The sequence below is a fragment of the Ascaphus truei genome, chromosome 12, assembly GCF_040206685.1.
Source record: "Ascaphus truei isolate aAscTru1 chromosome 12, aAscTru1.hap1, whole genome shotgun sequence".
NCBI lineage: Eukaryota > Metazoa > Chordata > Amphibia > Anura > Ascaphidae > Ascaphus > Ascaphus truei.
In genome coordinates this window covers 37,204,931-37,224,085 of record NC_134494.1, presented here as the reverse complement: position 1 = coordinate 37,224,085, position 19,155 = coordinate 37,204,931, and the positions used below count along the sequence as shown (strand labels likewise).

The 19,155-nt window shown below is 45.2% G+C and overlaps 2 protein-coding genes across 4 annotated transcripts in view; one reads left to right on the top strand and one right to left on the bottom strand.

Moving 5' to 3' along the window:
* Positions 1-4,509, top strand: part of IMMP1L (inner mitochondrial membrane peptidase subunit 1) — a 32,448-nt gene extending 27,939 nt beyond the window's left edge. For all 3 annotated transcript variants that reach the window (XM_075567335.1, XM_075567336.1, XM_075567337.1), the window contains exons 5-6: positions 3,573-3,683; positions 4,342-4,509. In XM_075567335.1, the coding sequence (XP_075423450.1) occupies positions 3,573-3,683; positions 4,342-4,410 (180 nt within the window). In that variant the 3' untranslated portion in view covers positions 4,411-4,509. The remainder of the gene's footprint in view (positions 1-3,572; positions 3,684-4,341) is intronic.
* An 803-nt stretch (positions 4,510-5,312) lies between these two features.
* The window catches only part of DNAJC24 (DnaJ heat shock protein family (Hsp40) member C24), a 29,363-nt gene continuing 15,520 nt past the window's right edge, over positions 5,313-19,155 (bottom strand). Inside the window, exons 4-5 of the mRNA XM_075567338.1 lie at positions 7,057-7,125; positions 5,313-5,525 (exon numbers count right to left, since the gene is read on the bottom strand). Coding sequence (XP_075423453.1) covers positions 5,401-5,525; positions 7,057-7,125 — 194 coding nt within the window. The 3' untranslated portion in view covers positions 5,313-5,400. The remainder of the gene's footprint in view (positions 5,526-7,056; positions 7,126-19,155) is intronic.

The following is a 19,155-nucleotide window of genomic DNA, read 5'->3' as shown; positions in this document are numbered from 1 at the left end:
AAATCCAATTCTGTTTTGGATATGACTCTACTGTCTAAGCCCTTTTGGAGAATCGAAAATAATTCACGCACAAAAATCTGAGTGGGATCTGATGGCAAAATCCTATAACATTCCTTATCTGTTAGTAAACGTAGACACTCTGTGACATGGGCCTCTTTATTTTGTATCACCACATTCCCGCCTTTATCTGCCGGTTTGATAATATTTGGATCTTGTTCCAGGTCTTTTAAGGCAGAGAGTTCTTTAAAGCTAAGATTGTGGGGGCCTTTTTTGTTTGGGAGTGCCATGATATCCTTGGTGACAATACTTTGGCTGTAGCAAGACCATTATATTTATATGGGCAGCGAATTAAGGACGTGAGAAGTTTTAGATCCTTTTTCTGTGCTATTTTCTGGACAAAAGAGGGGTTGCAGCGTCAAGAGAATCTCTTGCAATACAAGCTTCTCAAAATGGAAGCTCACGCTGCCACTAGAGCGGCAGCAGCAGCCTCATGGGCAGAAAAACAAGCTACCCAAGAGCAACTATCTGAAACAGCAAACTCATCCTCTCCATACATTTACCAAACGTTACAAACCGGATCCCCTGCAATCAGCAGACGCTGCAAGGTTCCCCCAGATATATTTAAAACTTTTGAGCATTAACTTGCCTGGTGAAAAGATTTCACTCTACCATTAGTTAGACTTTTGTCACATGATTTTATTAGTTACATGCTGTGAACCCAATCAAATAAGTACAATTCATTACAACTTAGTATCGGTCATCTGATACTGTCGACTCTTTCATCATATTTCATTTTAATCAAGAAAGGTAACACCTGTGGTTTATTTCACAAAAGCTTCATTTTTTAAAAGAACACCCGCCGGCTACCAAGCAATTACATTTGTTGCTTGTTTCAAAGTGGGAAGCACTTTAAATAGACCTGAATAGGGATAGCTGAGAAGCAAAGATTTACTTCTATTGTCCAGTGCTGAGATTAAGTTCGATCATAAGCCCCCTTCTTTACCTTCTCTCTACCTTTCTCCCTTTCCCGAAAAGGAACCCACTGCATTCACTAGGATCACTTTTAAATCTTTGTTTCCGCGCAGGTGCTTTTTAAATATACCTGACGTCTACAGTTCAACATAACATTTGCCAAACGGCTTTTCCCGATACACCTACAGTATGTAACGTGGAAACCAAGTTCTGTATAAGTAGTTTTCCTCATCACAAAAAAAAAGAAACACAATTTCTGACTTCCTTCATTTCAAAGTCCACATGCCACTGTAGGTTATTTGCATTGTTTTTAATGGAAAATACGCGATTTGCTGAATGTCACAAATAGAATCGTTTTTTTTCAGCTGAATCTCTAGCTAATTTAATTTCAAGCTTTTGTCCCAGTGTCATTGTGGAATGGGGAGAAAATAATTTAATTTCCCCCTTTTTTTTTTTTTTTTAAATATGTGCGGTAGCTAATTTTCTGGCCGTGGAAGTATGTGTGATGCTGAAACCAATTTGTTTATATTGTTTTTTTTTTTTTAATTTTTAAAAAAAATAATCTGTTCCCTTTCTTAATCGATTTTTCAGTAAATGTTATGTTTTTTTGCTCCATCACGTGGGCCATTCCAAATGAAGTCACGTGCCAGAGGTCGGCGACCCCTGGTGTAATGTAGCAATTTAAGGAAATGTATCACACTGCATTCTTTTATGATTTCATAGGAAGTTGCATGAGACAAAGCAGAACACAGCTCTGCCCCTTTCCAATGCTGTTTTTTTATTTCAATCTGATGCTTCGTTCAGGAGATAAGGGTTTTAAATATTAAGCGTCCGGGAGTTTAAAACGAAACGCCTTCCGAGCCCAGTGTAGAGGATTCCATGGTAACCTCAGACGCTAGAGATTTATAAAATTGTTTTTAAGACAAAAGGTCAGAGGGCAGGATACGAACATTGGAGGCTTGGGGGGTGGGGGGGGATTCCTGCTTTAATAGCAAAATCAGCCAATCCCATTTAGCGAAAATGAAAATCCAAGCTGACTGCAGCAGCAGCACCTCCGCCAATAGGAGAGGCGGCTGCCACTTACATAGCTTGTTAACCTATCTAGCTTTTGTTGTCATGTCTTAACTGTATTTTTAACCCTCATCCTCCCTTGTGTGCATGCTGCATGGGCTCCCCAGTTCAATTCCATATATACTGTAAGGTCACCCTCATTAATTCTGGAAACGTAGAGAGACCTTTCTTTTCGTTTTTGTGATGGACGTTATTGCAATATGTGTTGCCGATCCTGCCTAGACACAGGCTGAACCGTGATCTTAATTAGAACTTTGACAAGCCCACTCCGATAAAATGATGAGATTATTTGTAATTAATGTCACAAGCCATTACCATTTAGCTCATCATGAGCCTACTAACAGGTCTAGCCTTGGTTCTGGCCTCAGGATGTTGATGAGTGTGAGGCTGCCCTCTTCATGCTGTTACTGCGACAGAAGGGCAGCATTTCAGTCAACATCCTAATGACCTCTTTTGAAGTCTAATAAATGAATGACTCGGCCACATAGCTCTAACCTCCTATCAGTTTTTCATAGTATGTTATAGTTAAAAAAACAAATACAGGAGCTATACTCAAAAAAAGAGCCAAGAATGGCAAAAACTGGTATCAAGGAAACTAGCAAAGTGCCTCAAAGCTAGAGTGGGGGGTCCCATCCCATGGAAGTTAATCATTTTTTCATATAGTGCAATGGTACTCACCACGTCACAATTCCAGGACAGCGCGCAGCATTGTACAGGCATACCCCGCATTAACGTACGCAATGGGACCGGAGCATGTATGTTAAGCGAAAATGTACTTAAAGTGAAGCACTACCTTTTCCCACTTATTGATGCATGTACTGTACTGCAATCGTCATATACGTGTATAACTGATGTAAATAACACGTGTAACAGGCTCTATAGTCTCTCCGCTTGCGCACAGCTTCAGGTACAGGTAGGGAGCCGGTATTGCTGTTCAGGACGTGATGACTGGCGCATGCGTGAGCTGCCGTTTGCCTATTGGGCGATATGTACTTACTCGTGAGTGTACTTAAAGCGGGGTATGCCTGTACATAGGAATGTTACAGACAGTCCCTTCCCAGGTGAGTTTATAATCTGTTCTTGGTGCCTGAGGGAGATAAAGCGACTTGCCCACGGTCACAAGGAGCCGACACCAGGAATTGAAACCGGTTCCCCTGATGCACACTCTCTGTCATTGTTTTCAGCCAGAAGAAATCAAAAAGGAGATGGACACTTGGGAAAAAAAATAGAACGATTTACAATTTTTAGTGCGGGATCAGCATTAGTACAAAACATGATAGAGCCGCCCTTTAAGGACCTATCATTCTTTATACTACGCCTAAACCGCTCCCTACTATTTTAGTGAGTGCCCAGCTCCTCTTTGATTTATAGTACTTCTAAAACATGAATTCTAAAAGCGTTTGTTTCATTACATTCAGAAAACAAAGGTAGATGTTCCGGTGAGATCCAATGAGCTATATTGCGTATTGATGAAATAAACTCGTCACACAAGTACTTGGCGTAATGTGCGGTCTGCTTTGCCCTCATAGGTCCCAAAAGGCCATATCTGGCTAGAAGGTGACAATCTGCAAAATTCAACTGATTCCAGAAGCTATGGGCCAGTTCCTTATGCACTTATAAGGGGGCGTATTTGCCTAAAGGTATATTCAACTATATGTTTTGTAGAGCATACTTATTTAACGGTGAATTCCTCCGTAATATAATTTTATAATGTTCTGCGTATCCTTACATTGTGAAATATTTTTGTTGGGTCAGAACTGTTATTTCTCTACAGAATTTTAGTGAAGCTCCGGTGCACGGACTTTTAAATCCTTAAACTTCTAAAAGCTGCATCTTTTGATATAACTTATTTTTTCTCCGCTATCAAAAGCGGAATTCATTGCATAAGTGATAATTGCACTTTGCAATTCAGCTATCAAGGGGCAATCCCTCATAGGACTAATTCCAGCGGTGTTTAAGGTGGTCTCACCTGGGAAATTGTTAGATTGGTTTTTTTTTGCCGGAGTAGCACACCTATAAGTATTTGTAATTTATGTTTTAAAGTGAGACTTGGGAGGGGTGTGATTCCCTTCTATGTGGTGTCACTGTGTGATCAGCGAGTGTTTGTACTGCCATAGTCTCCCCTCCCACATCTTTATAGGTGCTCTGATGAGAGAAGGGGAGAGAAAGCACTTAAACACTTCCCCATTCAGAGGCCCGAAGAATTTTAACTGGCGGACTCCATATTTTCCGCTTTAAATTATAGGTGAAATCATATTGTAGATATTTATGTATACACAAACCTTTTCTATTTTGCAGCTATGGCCTCTGAACTCATTCGGCTTGCTGAAGGACAGCCCAAATGGACGTATTCTTCAAGATGACTGAACCCCAGCTCTTATGTTGAGATTTTAAATGTCTTCTAAAGAAGAGTTTACTTAATTTATGAAACCTTGTAGGTTCTTTACAATAAATGTCTTTATTCGATACTGTTTGACTGGTTTTCCCTATACGTTTTGTGTGTTCCTCATTTTTTAAAGTGAAATGCAGTATTTTTCCCCTTTTGATGCTACATTTCCTGGAACCCTTCAAACATTTTTTAGATATATAAAATGTTACATCTTTTAAGACTCTTTCCGTTAAAGTGATTTTAAATTGGGGTTCTGTTTAAAAGGATTTCAAGATTCATCTATTAAAGATTTGAGGAGTTATTTTCATAAGCTAAAAGTACATACTTGTGTGTTTTTGTTTTAATGGTTTACTAATGGAGATATCCTTTTTACCATGCATTTGCTGTGGGTTTCCAAGATAAAAATGTTCATGAAAATTGAAGTCTTCAACCGGTACAATAAATAAAGCCTTGGTACATAGGGGCGAGATGTAGACGATTATGATGAATCACGGCAAACCTGCATTTTAATTTACTACACTGCCTGCCCTGAAGAAACCCTTCGTAACTTGACAATCCCAACATGTACTTTACAAAGTACAACCCGACCTGAGAAACCTAGGACAAAGTATTTCTAAAATGTATTATTGTAGCTGTTAAATTTGTTAGGTTTTTCAGAACTCCTGTTATATGCATTGAATAGTTTCTCAGCAAAGCCGTGTAATTTCTATCACCGTTAGGGGGATCATTTGTAAATGTTTGGGGATGAAACTTTTTTTTTTTTTTTACATTTAAATGGTTATCCTGTGTTATAATAAAGGTTAGAGTCTGTGCCACGGATAAAAGCGAACAAACGTATTTCAAAAGTAAAATATCAGGGATTGCACATTGGCACAACAAATAAAATTGAAGAAATAGCATTTCATTTATTTTCTGTCCAGCTAATAAATTTTTTTATCTGGTAGCATATTTACAAACAGACTGGATTGTCATTGTAGGATTTCTATAATTAATGAACATGAATCGCAGTATATCAAGGAGATATGTTCCACTTCCTTCTCTGCAACCGTGTAACTTCCCCCACATCTGCATGGGCAGGAATAACTTTGTTCATCTACAAATAAAAAAAATTAACACATTAAAGCCGCAAAACATAGTAAATCTTATACAAGATTTTAAAATAAATACGTTCTGTATTATTACTCAACTTGATGCCATTTTTAATGAGGTTTAAAGCATCCTTTGATTTCTACAGGCATACCCCGCATTAACGTACGCAATGGGACCGGAGCATGTATGTAACACAGGCATACCCCGCATTAACGTACGCAATGGGACCGGAGCATGTATGTAAAGCGAAAATGTACTTAAAGTGAAGCATTGCCTTTTCCCACTTATCGATGCTTGTACTGTACTGCAATTGTCATATATGTGCATAACTGATGTAAATAACGCATGTGTAACAGGCTCTATAGTCTCCCCGCTTGCGCACAGCTTCGGTACAGGTAGGGAGCCGGTATTGCTGTTCAGGACGTGCTGGCAGGCGCATGCGTGAGCTGCCATTTGCCTATTGGGCGATATGTACTTACTCGCGAGTGTACTTAAAGTGAGTGTACTTAAAGCGGGGTATGCCTGTATAGCAGGCTTGTACACCTCCCCAGCAGTGCAAGATCTTTACAACACTTTCCTGTTTGGGATATTTTGTTGCCAATATTCCCAGCAGTTTGAGCTGCAAACTGTAACAAAAGATAATGTTACCTTGGTAATATAAGGATACCTTGTAGTTGCTGAGTTACACTGACTAAAGCAGACATTATGTTAGTAACACCATAAAGGATTTTTAACAGTGCACCAAAGGATTGCCAGTTTAGGTATGAATGTAGAATTATACATTGTCACATACTTTACATATACAAATAAGAGAAGGAAAAAACAAAGTGTGTGTGGAGTGTGGGGGGGGGGGGGGAGAGAGAAGTATTGCTGCTTCAACTTAGGCCGAGATTATAGTTGCTCCGAGCGCATGATGCCACGCGTGAAACCTGCAGTGAGGTCCGCGGAGGCGTCACGTGAGCGGTTTACCTGGCCGTCACGCAGCAAAGACGAAATTCTTTGTCTGGCCGAGAATCGCATGCATGGTCGCACCTTTTCGGTCGCGCGCTCTTTGGGCAGCCTTTATAAGAGGCTTGTTGTTTGCGCGCGCCTTTGCTGCCACTATAAACGTGGCCTTAGAATGGTAACTTCCAGTTAAGTTACAAACTCAAAGATGCGCTGATCTTGAAAGAAATGGTCTAAAATAAAGGGGCAAAACCCAGATTTAAATTCTAGACCGTAGGATGGAAACCACTACTAGCCCATATAGCAGAAGAGTGTTGACATCAGCTGAGGTGTACATATTTCCAGCCAGTATTTTTGGCTATCCGTGTGCATTAAGCCCACACACCTCAATAAAGGGAGTGAAGAACTAAAAGCTCTTGTACAATACACTGAGAAATGTTCATGTTGCTCCAATGAAATGTGTCCCAAACTGCAGTGAATATTCCTCCAGGATCAAGTCAGCTGAACCAAAGCTCCTTAAAAGTTATAATATACTGAACGTGTAGGAGCACTGTTGTGGGTAACCATCTTTATTAAGAAGTCAGACATACCGCTGTTCCATGACATGTCTTCTACGTGAATATGATCGTCTACAGGACACGCCTCTGTCATTTCAGATTCTATTGAAATCAGGAAGGGGGAAAAAAAAAAAAAAAGCAAATGGCTTTTATATTTGTACACAGAATACATATACATATGCACACACAATCTATAATGTATTCAAAAGTTGGAACATCCTGGTCACCTAGCGCAGGGGAGTGCAAAACTCCAGTCCTCAAGCCTCCCCCCAGGTCAGGTTTTCAGGGTATCCCTGCTTCAGCACAGATGGCTGTCTTCCACTGAGCCACCTGTGCTGAAGCTGGGGCATCATTAAAACCTGACCTGGGTGGGTCTGGGGTTACCAAAATGTAATTGTAAGCTCTGCAGGGCAGGGACATGTGCTGGAAAAATGCGATGTACGGTGCTAGAAAATTAGACCCCCTTTCTCCAACGGAAGATTGAAGACCTGCTACCTTCGTCTGAGAGAATGCTACGGCCAGCCTGAACTACTTTCCAATGACACAATTACATTGCTTCTAATTTTATTCTTTCAAATATAGCCTTTTAAAAAACAGCAACTTTACATTTCCAGGGTTGAAATGAACTTTCCTTTCACACGGGTGCACCATGTGTACCCGATGAATGGAATATTAATGTGAATACAAAGTCAGTTTGTGGAAGCACCAATTAAAGCAGCAGGGCGCATCAGGTAACGTATGCACGCACTCAAATGCCATTTCACCAATAAAAAAAACCCTTTTGTGTTTTGATTTAGGAAATTAATTTTTATTTTATTATTTTTTTTTTTTTTTTTTTACAAAGTCTGCTGGAAGAAAAGGTGAAGCAGGCAGGATTAGTTGGGGCGATGTTGAAACTGATGTAGAAATGCCACCTTAAAGTTACATGAAGTGCATCCTTGGTGGTTCCATTACTGATTTCAAACAGATGACTGTATTGGCTTGTAGCCTTGGACAAAATGTTGCAATTGATTCCGATTTAACTCAAACAGGCCACTGAGTTCATTCACTTTGGTCCCAGGAGGTAATGTACTGTAGTACCTTAAGTACGTTTAGTTCAGCTTCTGGGGCTCCTTGCTTCCCAAGGTTCATACGTCTAAATATAGTGCAGGTATCACAAAATGGCGGTTTAATCCCTTCCGTGCTGAAGGATCCTGCCACCTCCGTAACCACGGATCCTCCAGCAGGACGTAACCTACACAGTATACTGCGGGGAAACCACCACTGCTTATCCCAAGGCAATCTTACCTACGTGCCTAGATAGGTTCCATTTAAACAGAACATCAACGGGTCATTTAAAAAACCCCCACAAAGGTTAACCTTATTGTCGAAAATACAGGGAGTCTGTCCTCCTTGACTTATCCCATCATTCCTATGGAAAACTTGCAAGTAATTCAATATTAAAGGGACATTTGAGAGGTTTTTCTTGCGACGTCACGCACGCCGGTAGCAGGAGCGATTTGGAGTCCTGCGGGTAGATGCGACGGGGAGGCGTCTCGCGGGGGCGTGGCCGTGAGGTCACAGAGCTGGTTCGCTCTCATTGGGCGAACCGCTCATATGACAGTGCTGTCACGCTACAAAGACAAATAATTTTGTCTCCTGTATCTTCGCTCTTCCCGACGCTCACGTGCGCGCGCGCGCACACTACACACGATCCCTTTCGCCGGTGTTTCATCGTGCGGTCAGCATGGACGCGGCCGGAGCTTAATCAGGGTTCAGGAGGAACACAATTTCGTGTATTACATTTTTATAATTTGTATTTTAATAAATTGTACTTTTTACATTGATACGCTTTGCCATCTAGGACCTCGGCCTCAATTTAGTTTTTGCTATTATACCGCTACATAGCTACGACTATTAGTTAATGCGTCAGGGTTGTTTCCATTTTCCCCATTCGTTAACAGGAGGGGGGGGGGTTGTGAGCCCCCACAATATACTCCGGCTGCAGAACTCATTTGTCTGTGATTATTGTACCACACTACTTTTCAGCACAGGTGTATGCCACACAATCCGCACTTTGCATATTTTTGTAGTTACACTATGTATTACCGGCCCAGTCACCTCCTTCTTCACTGTACCTCTGCACTTGTCTCTTACAGGGAGCATGAGGGTTTTACTGTTATTTGAAGGTTAGGCAGTCACCACTTTGGGATTAAGTGATACTTCAGTGTTTCCCCTTATCTATTGGAATATACTAAACCCATATTGTGTACACAATTTAGCCTGCCTCAGAACCATTCATAATTACAGAAGTGTGATTCTAAACGTACCACGATGACATCCGCTAAACGTGGAGCGTTCCTCGCGTCTAGCATCCACTCTGCGTGCAGCATTCCTCGCGTCCAACATCCGCTCCGCGTGGAGCATTCACCGCATCCAACATCTGCTCCGCGTAGAGCATTCCTCGCGTCTAGCATCCGCTCCGCGTGCAGCATTCCTCGCATCCAACATCCGCTCCGCGTGCAGCATTCCTCGCATCCAACATCCGCTCCGCGTAGAGCATTCCTCGCGTATAGCATCCGCTCCGCGTGCAGCATTCCTCGCATCCAACATCCGCTCCACGTGCAGCATTCACCGCATCCAACATCCGCTCCGCGTGCAGCATTCCTCGCATCCAACATCCGCTCCGCGTGCAGCATTCCTCGCATCCAACATCCGCTCCACGTGCAGCATTCACCGCATCCAACATCCGCTCCGCGTGCAGCATTCCTCGCATCCAACATCCGCTCCGCGTGCAGCATTCCTCGCATCCAACATCCGCTCCGCGTGCAGCATTCCTCGCATCCAACATCCGCTCCGCGTGCAGCATTCCTCGCATCCAACATCCGCTCCGCGTGCTGCATTCCTCGCATCCAACATCCGCTCCACTTGAAGCATCCCTCGCATCCAACATCCGCTCTGCGTGCAGCATTCCTCGCATCCAACATCCGCTCCGCGTGCAGCATTCCTCGCATCCAACATCCGCTCCGCGTGCAGCATTCCTCGCATGTAACATCCGCTCCGCGTGCCGCATTCACCGCATCCAACACCCGCTCCGCGTGAAGCATTCTTCGCATGTAACATCCGCTCCGCGTGCAGCATTCCTCGCATGTAACATCCGCTCCGCGTGCAGCATTCCTCGCATCCAACATCCGCTCCGCGTGCTGCATCCCTCGCATCCAACATCCGCTCCGCATGCAGCATTCCTCGCATCCAACATCCGCTCCACTTGAAGCATCCCTCGCATCCAACATCCGCTCCGCGTGCAGCATTCCGCGCATCCAACATCCGCTCCGCGTGCTGCATTCCTCGCATCCAACATCCGCTCCACTTGAAGCATCCCTCGCATCCAACATCCGCTCCGCGTGCAGCATTCCTCGCATCCAACATCCGCTCCGCGTGCAGCATTCCTCGCATGTAACATCCGCTCCGCGTGCCGCATTCACCGCATCCAACACCCGCTCCGCGTGAAGCATTCCTCGCATGTAACATCCGCTCCGCGTGCCGCAATCACCGCATCCAACATCCGCTCCGCGTGCAGCATTCCTCGCATGTAACATCCGCTCCGCGTGCAGCATTGCTCGCATGTAACATCCGCTCCGCGTGCAGCATTCCTCGCATCCAACATCCGCTCCGCGTGCAGCATTCCTCGCATCCAACATCCGCTCCGCGTGCAGCATTCACCGCATCCAACATCCGCTCAGCGTGAAGCATCCCTCGCATCCAACATCCGCTCCGCGTGCAGCATTCCTCGCATCCAACATCCGCTCCGCGTGAAGCATTCCTCGCATCCAACATCCGCTCTGCGTGCAGCATTCCTCGCATCCAACATCCGCTCCGCGTGAAGCATTCCTCGCATCCAACATCCGCTCCGCGTGCAGCATTCCTCGCATCCAACATCCGCTCCACTTGAAGCATCCCTCGCATCCAACATCCGCTCTGCGTGCAGCATTCCTCGCATCCAACATCCGCTCCGCGTGCAGCATTCCTCGCATCCAACATCCGCTCCGCGTGCAGCATTCCTCGCATGTAACATCCGCTCCGCGTGCCGCATTCACCGCATCCAACACCCGCTCCGCGTGAAGCATTCCTCGCATCCAACATCCGCTCCGCGTGCTGCATTCCTCGCATCCAACATCCGCTCCACTTGAAGCATCCCTCGCATCCAACATCCGCTCCGCGTGCAGCATTCCTCGCATCCAACATCCGCTCCGCGTGCCGCATTCACCGCATCCAACACCCGCTCCGCGTGAAGCATTCCTCGCATGTAACATCCGCTCCGCGTGCCGCATTCACCGCATCCAACATCCGCTCCGCGTGCAGCATTCCTCGCATGTAACATCCGCTCCGCGTGCAGCATTGCTCGCATGTAACATCCGCTCCGCGTGCAGCATTCCTCGCATCCAACATCCGCTCCGCGTGCAGCATTCCTCGCATCCAACATCCGCTCAGCGTGAAGCATCCCTCGCATCCAACATCCGCTCCGCGTGCAGCATTCCTCGCATCCAACATCCGCTCCGCGTGCAGCATTCCTCGCATCCAACATCCGCTCCGCGTGCAGCATTCCTCGCATCCAACATCCGCTCCGCGTGCAGCATTCACCGCATCCAACATCCGCTCCGCGTGCAGCATTCCTCGCATCCAACATCCGCTCCGCGTGCAGCATTCACCGCATCCAACATCCGCTCCGCGTGCAGCATTCCTCGCATCCAACATCCAACATCCGCTCCGCGTGCAGCATTCCTCGCATCCAACATCCGCTCCACTTGAAGCATCCCTCGCATCCAACATCCGCTCTGCGTGCAGCATTCCTCGCATCCAACATCCGCTCCGCGTGCAGCATTCCTCGCATCCAACATCCGCTCCGCGTGCAGCATTCCTCGCATGTAACATCCGCTCCGCGTGCCGCATTCACCGCATCCAACATCCGCTCCGCGTGAAGCATTCCTCGCATGTAACATCCGCTCCGCGTGCAGCATTCCTCGCATGTAACATCCGCTCCGCGTGCAGCATTCCTCGCATCCAACATCCGCTCCGCGTGCTGCATTCCTCGCATCCAACATCCGCTCCACTTGAAGCATCCCTCGCATCCAACATCCGCTCCGCGTGCAGCATTCCTCGCATCCAACATCCGCTCCGCGTGCAGCATTCCTCGCATGTAACATCCGCTCCGCGTGCCGCATTCACCGCATCCAACACCCGCTCCGCGTGAAGCATTCCTCGCATGTAACATCCGCTCCGCGTGCCGCATTCACCGCATCCAACATCCGCTCCGCATGCAGCATTCCTCGCATGTAACATCCGCTCCGCGTGCAGCATTGCTCGCATGTAACATCCGCTCCGCGTGCAGCATTCCTCGCATCCAACATCCGCTCCGCGTGCAGCATTCCTCGCATCCAACATCCGCTCCGCGTGCAGCATTCACCGCATCCAACATCCGCTCAGCGTGAAGCATCCCTCGCATCCAACATCCGCTCCGCGTGCAGCATTCCTCGCATCCAACATCCGCTCCGCGTGAAGCATCCCTCGCATCCAACATCCGCTCCGCGTGCAGCATTCCTCGCATCCAACATCCGCTCCGCGTGCAGCATTCCTCGCATCCAACATCCGCTCCGCGTGCAGCATTCCTCGCATCCAACATCCGCTCCGCGTGCAGCATTCCTCACATCCAACATCCGCTCCGCGTGCAGCATTCCTCGCATGTAACATCCGCTCCGCGTGCAGCATTCCTCGCATCTAACATCCGCTCCGCGTGCAGCATTCCTCGCATCTAACATCCGGTCCGCGTGCAGCATTCCTCGCATCTAACATCCGCTCCGCGTGCAGCATTCCTCGCATCTAACATCCGGTCCGCGTGAAGCATTCCTCACATCCGACATCCGCTCTGCGTGCAGCATTCACCGCATCCAACATCCGCTCCGCGTGAAGCATCCCTCGCATCCAACATCCGCTCTGCGTGCAGCATTCACCGCATCCAACATCCGCTCCGCGTGAAGCATTCCTCACATCCGACATCCACTTCACCGGCAGTATTTTTCAAAATTATTATCTCCAACATCCCGGTTCATGCAATTTTGCTGCAATATTTGTTCATTGCTGAAGATACTGCAAGCCTTTTCCTCAACCTCTAAAACACAGCTGTCAAGCCAGTGCACTTTGTTTTAAAACCGTCCCCCATAAAAATGTATGTACAGCCAAGTTCACGTAATGATGCGGTCTAACTCCTTTTATTTTTCAAATTCCTATAAGGGAGTTGACTTTTTTCCCCCTTTTGGGACTCCGTGGCTTACAGCACTAATTTTCTATCCATCTCTGATGCTCTTTTTCAGGGCTCAGTATCTCATTAACAGGGGAGAGGAAAGGAAAAAAAAGCAGAAAGAGGGTTAAAAAGAGCTTTACCGTTGGAGAGGATGTGGTCTCAGGGGAGATATGGCTCATATATGGTGGACATGTCCAATGGTACAAAACTTTTGGGTGATGATCCAGAGTGTGGTCCTATAGATGACGGAATTGAGAATTCCTCTGGACCCGCTGATCCTTGTGCTGGCCAAGCCAGTGGAAAATATCCCACCCCCCATGAAGAAACTGATCTCTTTCATTCTAACCGCGGCGAGATGTTCCTTAGCTGTGGCTTGAAAAAAGATTAAAGCCACATCAAGAGGAACGGTGCACAAAAGAATAAACAAAGTTATGTACATGCAGAAGCTAACTGCCCAACTAAACCAAACCACGGATCAGTTCTACCGAACATGGGAGCCTTGGCTACAAAGATAACTAGGCAAGGGGAGAGTAAACCCAGTGCCAATCACACTACTAAATCCCTGTGTGTGCCCCCCCCCCCCCTCTCAACTCTATCCTTTTTCTATCTTACCTTCTCTATCCACTTTGAGATCGCACCAGAGACTACGGATCAGCAGCTCACTGTTAAGAAGCAACGGGAACAACAGGGATCCAGAACCAGAACTGTGGATATTAATACTGTCTGCAAATAATTAGCATAATGTGTACTGCCGTTAATGTGATGTTCCCCGTGCAATGTAAAGTTGTGTATGTCTCGAAAGAAACTCAATAAAAAAAGACTGAAACAAAAAATAGAGCTTTACCAGCCCGAAACAGGAACAGAAAATAAGAATCTATGTCTGGAGACTAACATCGCAGATTGCCTTTTTAACATACTGTGTAAGACACAAAATTAACCTTTTGGAAGCATGAATACCTCCCAGGCTGTGAGATCCTGGCCAAGATGATCCATTGAATATACTGTAGTTATGCCGCTATGTCCTTCTGTCATTTACCTTTTGCAGTTATTCCCCACTACTTGCAATATACAATATTTACCTCCTATTCCACGGGTGGCCAACTTCCGCCCTCAAGGACCACCAACAGGTCAGGCTAAGGCTATCCCCGGTGACTCAATCTTCTGCTGAAGCAGGGATATCCTTAAAAACTGACCTGTTGGTGGCCCTTGAGGCCTGTAGCTCGTCACTCCTGTTCTATTGTAATCTAAAAACACACACACACACACACACACACACACACACACACACACACACACACGCTCCGATACAATGTGACAGTAAAACTCTTTTTGAGATTATTTTACTGATTTCTACTTCGTATTTGATCTACTTTCACGTTTAAAAACACGCAGTTTTATACAGTTTAGGAGACAGCTGCTGCATTATTAGCTCCTTAAATGATCCACAATTGCGGTGGCCGTAACAAGTCAAATCATGGTACTTCGCTATGAATAATAACTATGGGCAAATGAAACACCTTATTTAACTGCCCTTAAGTACTGGTGAAAAATGTAATTAACACTTATATATTAAAAAAAAAAAAAAGCCTTTATTTCTTTTTTTACAGGCTATTCATCAATTAGCAGCATATTATACTGCATGGAATGGGATGATATTTGAGATCTTTTTATGTAGTACCAGAGAGTGAATCTAATTTTACCTGAGGTCTAAACTATGGATCTCCGGGGAATAAGATATCTAGTGGTGGTTCTGATGAACGCAATTAAAGCAGTACAGCAAGCTAACGTATGACAGGATCAATAAAGCCATTCCTAATGGACCATAAACACCTACAGTACATTAAATATGGAGTTAATAGGAAGGAAATTAAACTTGTTCTTACACCCATTCGTAAAGCTGCTCCTCTGGAATTGTAACAGTTGAGTTAACTTCACAACTGAAAGGTGGAATATATTAAAGGTCTTTCTTTAACGGAATGTGAAAGTGTTCCATTCCCGCAGCCAAACGCTCAACGCAAGTCCATGCATACAACGTGAAGGAGGAGCGGCTCAGGGAGTAAAAGGCACTGGCTCTGATAACAATGGCTGAGTGTGAAGCGTCCTGGTTCAATTCCCGGTGTCGGCTCCTTGTGACCTTGGGCAAATCACTATCTCCCTGTGCCTCAGGCACCAAAAACATAGATTGTAAGCTCACGTGGTCAAGGACTGTGTCTGAAACAATCCTACGTGTATACTGTGTCGCGCTGTGAGTCCCATTGGGAGAGAAGCACAATATGAAATAAAGTTATTATTATTACATACAATGTGAAGCCTAGCACACTGATTGTAGCATGCACAAGTAAAATTGGCCCAAGAAGGCTCATTTGCATTGTGCGGATAATCCATTAAAAAAAAATCAGGGCAATTTACTGCACTTGATCCTGGTTTCCATCAGTAAATTATTCCATATGTTTCAATGTGTCAATGGCAGCTTTTCAGCCACTATGGAAAATTATTGAATAAGGGCCTTTGTGCTTATGAGAAACAGCAGCAGGAATAGTAATAAAAAAGCCGTGTCATTTAAGAAGTACATTTATCAAAAAAGATTTGCCCAAAATAAATGGCAGTGCCGATCAGTGACTAAAATTTACTTTAAGGACTAACCCGGAAATTTTTCAAACCTGTTTCTTATACATTTGTACATGACCTTCGAGGGGTTTCTTTCTGAACGTAATGTAGGGAGCGGTAAGTAGAATGTGTTTGCTGTGGCACCAATGGAACAAAAACACTTAGCGAGCGTTGGCAGGTTAGCCCTGCCCCCTTCTTACGCGAGGCTAATTCACAAACAATGACCATTTGCGTATACAGTATGTGCCACTGCAATGCGCCAATTCCAGTATAGTCTGCTGCATCTGTAGAGGTGTATATTTAATTAAATGACTGTGTTCCCAGTTAGGGCGTGGGAGTCTTTCCAAACATATCTCTGTACAAAGTTGAGCTGTGCAGACACATTTGCTCACTCCACTGAAACAGACCCCACGAAAATAACTAATGACCTCCATGCTGCCAAAGACAGAGGTCATTACACTCTGCTCATATTACTCGACCTCTCTGCAGCATTTGACACTGTGGATCACCCTCTTCTCCTTCACATTCTCCATACTCTTGGTATTTGGAATAAAGCTCTATCCTGGATCTCCTCTTACCTCTCCCATTGTACTTTCAGTATCTCTTTTACAAACACCTCCTCCTCCAAGCACTCTGCCTAGGGGTCAAACTCGACTCCTCTCTCACATTCAAAAAGGTAGCAAAAAAAATAGTAGCTATTTCCTCCGCAATATTACCTAGATACGCCCTTTCCTCTGTTGCTCGACTGCAAAAAAACTGACACTGGCCCTCATTCTCTCCTGTCTCGACTACTGTAACCTCCTGCTGTCTGGCCTTCCTGCCTCTCACCTGTCTCTCCTACAATCTATCCTAAACGCTGCTGCCAGAGAATCACTCTACTCTTTCCTAAATCTGTCTCAGCATCTCTCCTGCTGAAATCACTCTCCTCGCTTCCTATCAAATCCCACATCTCGCACTCAATTCTCCTCCTCACTTTTAAAGCTTTACACTCTTCTGCTCCTCCTTACATCTCAGCCCTAATTTCTCGCTATACACCATCCCGACTCTTGCGTTCTGCTCAAGGATGTCTTCTCTCAATCCCTTTTGTATCTAAAGCCCTCTCCAAACAATCCCTTCTCTCGGACTTCCCCGCACCTCTGGAATGCCCTTCCCCTCAATATCTGACAAGCACCCTCTTTGTCCACATTTAAAACCCACCTCAAAAGATCTGCTTAAGGAAGCATATAATTAGCTCCGTGGCTGATAATTAACACCCCATACATAAACCTTTTCCCCTAATCTCTGCATTCTTATATGGTCTAGAATACTTTAAACTATTCAGAGGGTGTTGTTTTATATGCAATATTTATTATTGCCATGCATAATGTTACAAGCGTCAGGCATAGGCTGACACTGCAAATTGTTCACTAATCCTGAAGAAGAACGCTGCTAGATCGAGACAACTCACCTCTTAATGCATTCACAGATTACTCTCTCTCATTGGATAAGGTTACTAATTTGTTCCATTTCTAATTTAAACAGCATGAACCGACTATGCATATTGTCCCTGACCCAATTCCATTACAACATCTGTGAGAAATCCTTCTACAAGCTCCAATGTGAATACAGATTCCAGCGCGTTAACTTCACTCGAAAATAATTATCAGTCTAATAAAAAGATGTTTTTCTATTTGTGCTGCAAATCTGCAATGAACAGAGATCTTAGGGCAGGTGTGCTTTTGGAAGCGATGATTTCCCATTTCATTATTCTCTTGTGGCATCTTCTAGGTTTGAAACCTAGCAGAAGACTTCTTCACGCCCAGATTTTTCTGCATGTAGTCGGAGATCCAATTAATATCCTTTCCAATAACTACAACTGGTGAACACCACATGTGTGTTATCCTCCAAATGTTAACAGTGGCAATCCACTGTAGGGACCCCTCCTTACGTGGGTCGGTAGGTTTCATTTAGACTGGACACAATCTTAAAGACTGTTGGAGCTATTTAGCAAAGTTGACCTGCTACACCCCTGATCAGCACTGCGATTTTTTATCATTTTGCACCACTCGGGCAGCAGAGAGACCTTGATGAGTAGTAGCCCCTACGTCGGAGCAAATATTCATTTCTCTATGAAGAATGATGTTTGGGAAGCTAGTTGTATACAGGTAGCCCCACTAATAAATGCTCTCCTTTTTGTGCCGGCCAGATTCAGATGGGGTAGTAATGCAAAAATAATTTCTTTTTTTTTGCCAATGTTGTGATCAATAACTGGATCTTCATCAGCGTAGTACGGCAGAGCTGCTCATCTCCAGTCCCGAAGACCTACCCCCACTCCCCCTTCTGCCAAGTCAGGTTTTAATGATATCGCAGCTTCAGCACAGGTGGCTCAGTAAAAGACTGAGCCACCCATGCTGAAGCTGGGATATCCGGAAAACCTGACCTGTTGGAGGAGCTTGAGGGCTGGAGTTGAACACTCCTGGTCTAGGGCATCGCTGAACACCATTGAGTCCTAACACACACCATCTCACCCCTGCCCGGCTCCGACCGTGGTGTTGTTGAAGGCATTAGAGGTTTATTGCCTGTGGCATCTTAAATAGAAAATCTGTAAATCTCCAGAAGTACAGACCCCAATACCCAGTATGCCATTGGGTTTGTTCAGCAACAAGGCAGGGAGAGGATTGTGTGGTTTCATGGTCTCATCTCTATGATAAAGCCCTGGCAGGCTCATCACAGGGAGATCCACCGCCATTATTTCAGAACGAGTAATAACATTAAATATTAGCAGCCTGGCTCGGAATAACTACTGCCACAACCGTCGTCTCCGAGCGGTTTCGTTCCAGAGATATTTCACTGTATAGTTTGAGATCCAAATAGGTTGTGTTTTTTTTGGGGAGGGGGATTAATGACCGCAGACTAAAACCGCAACGTGAAACGTTTGCTCGTTGCAGAGAAAACGAGGAACAAATGTTCTGCTCTTAACCTGCATGAGGAACACAAACAAAGAATTTCTGATCACATGACCAAGGTCTGTTACCGAACAATTCGTTGCTGGCCTATATGGCAGCAAAAGGGGTAAAGGGGCAGTCCTCACACCAACACAAAGGGATAAAGGGGCAGTCCTCACACTAACAATGTTACCTATTTGTGCTTTCCTTGCGCCTGGGATTGCTGGATTTGACTACTAATACCATCATAAACACTTTATAAAGGGGTCCAACCAATGTCATTTGATTCTACCCTTTTTTTAGGCTTAAAAATAAAACTACTAC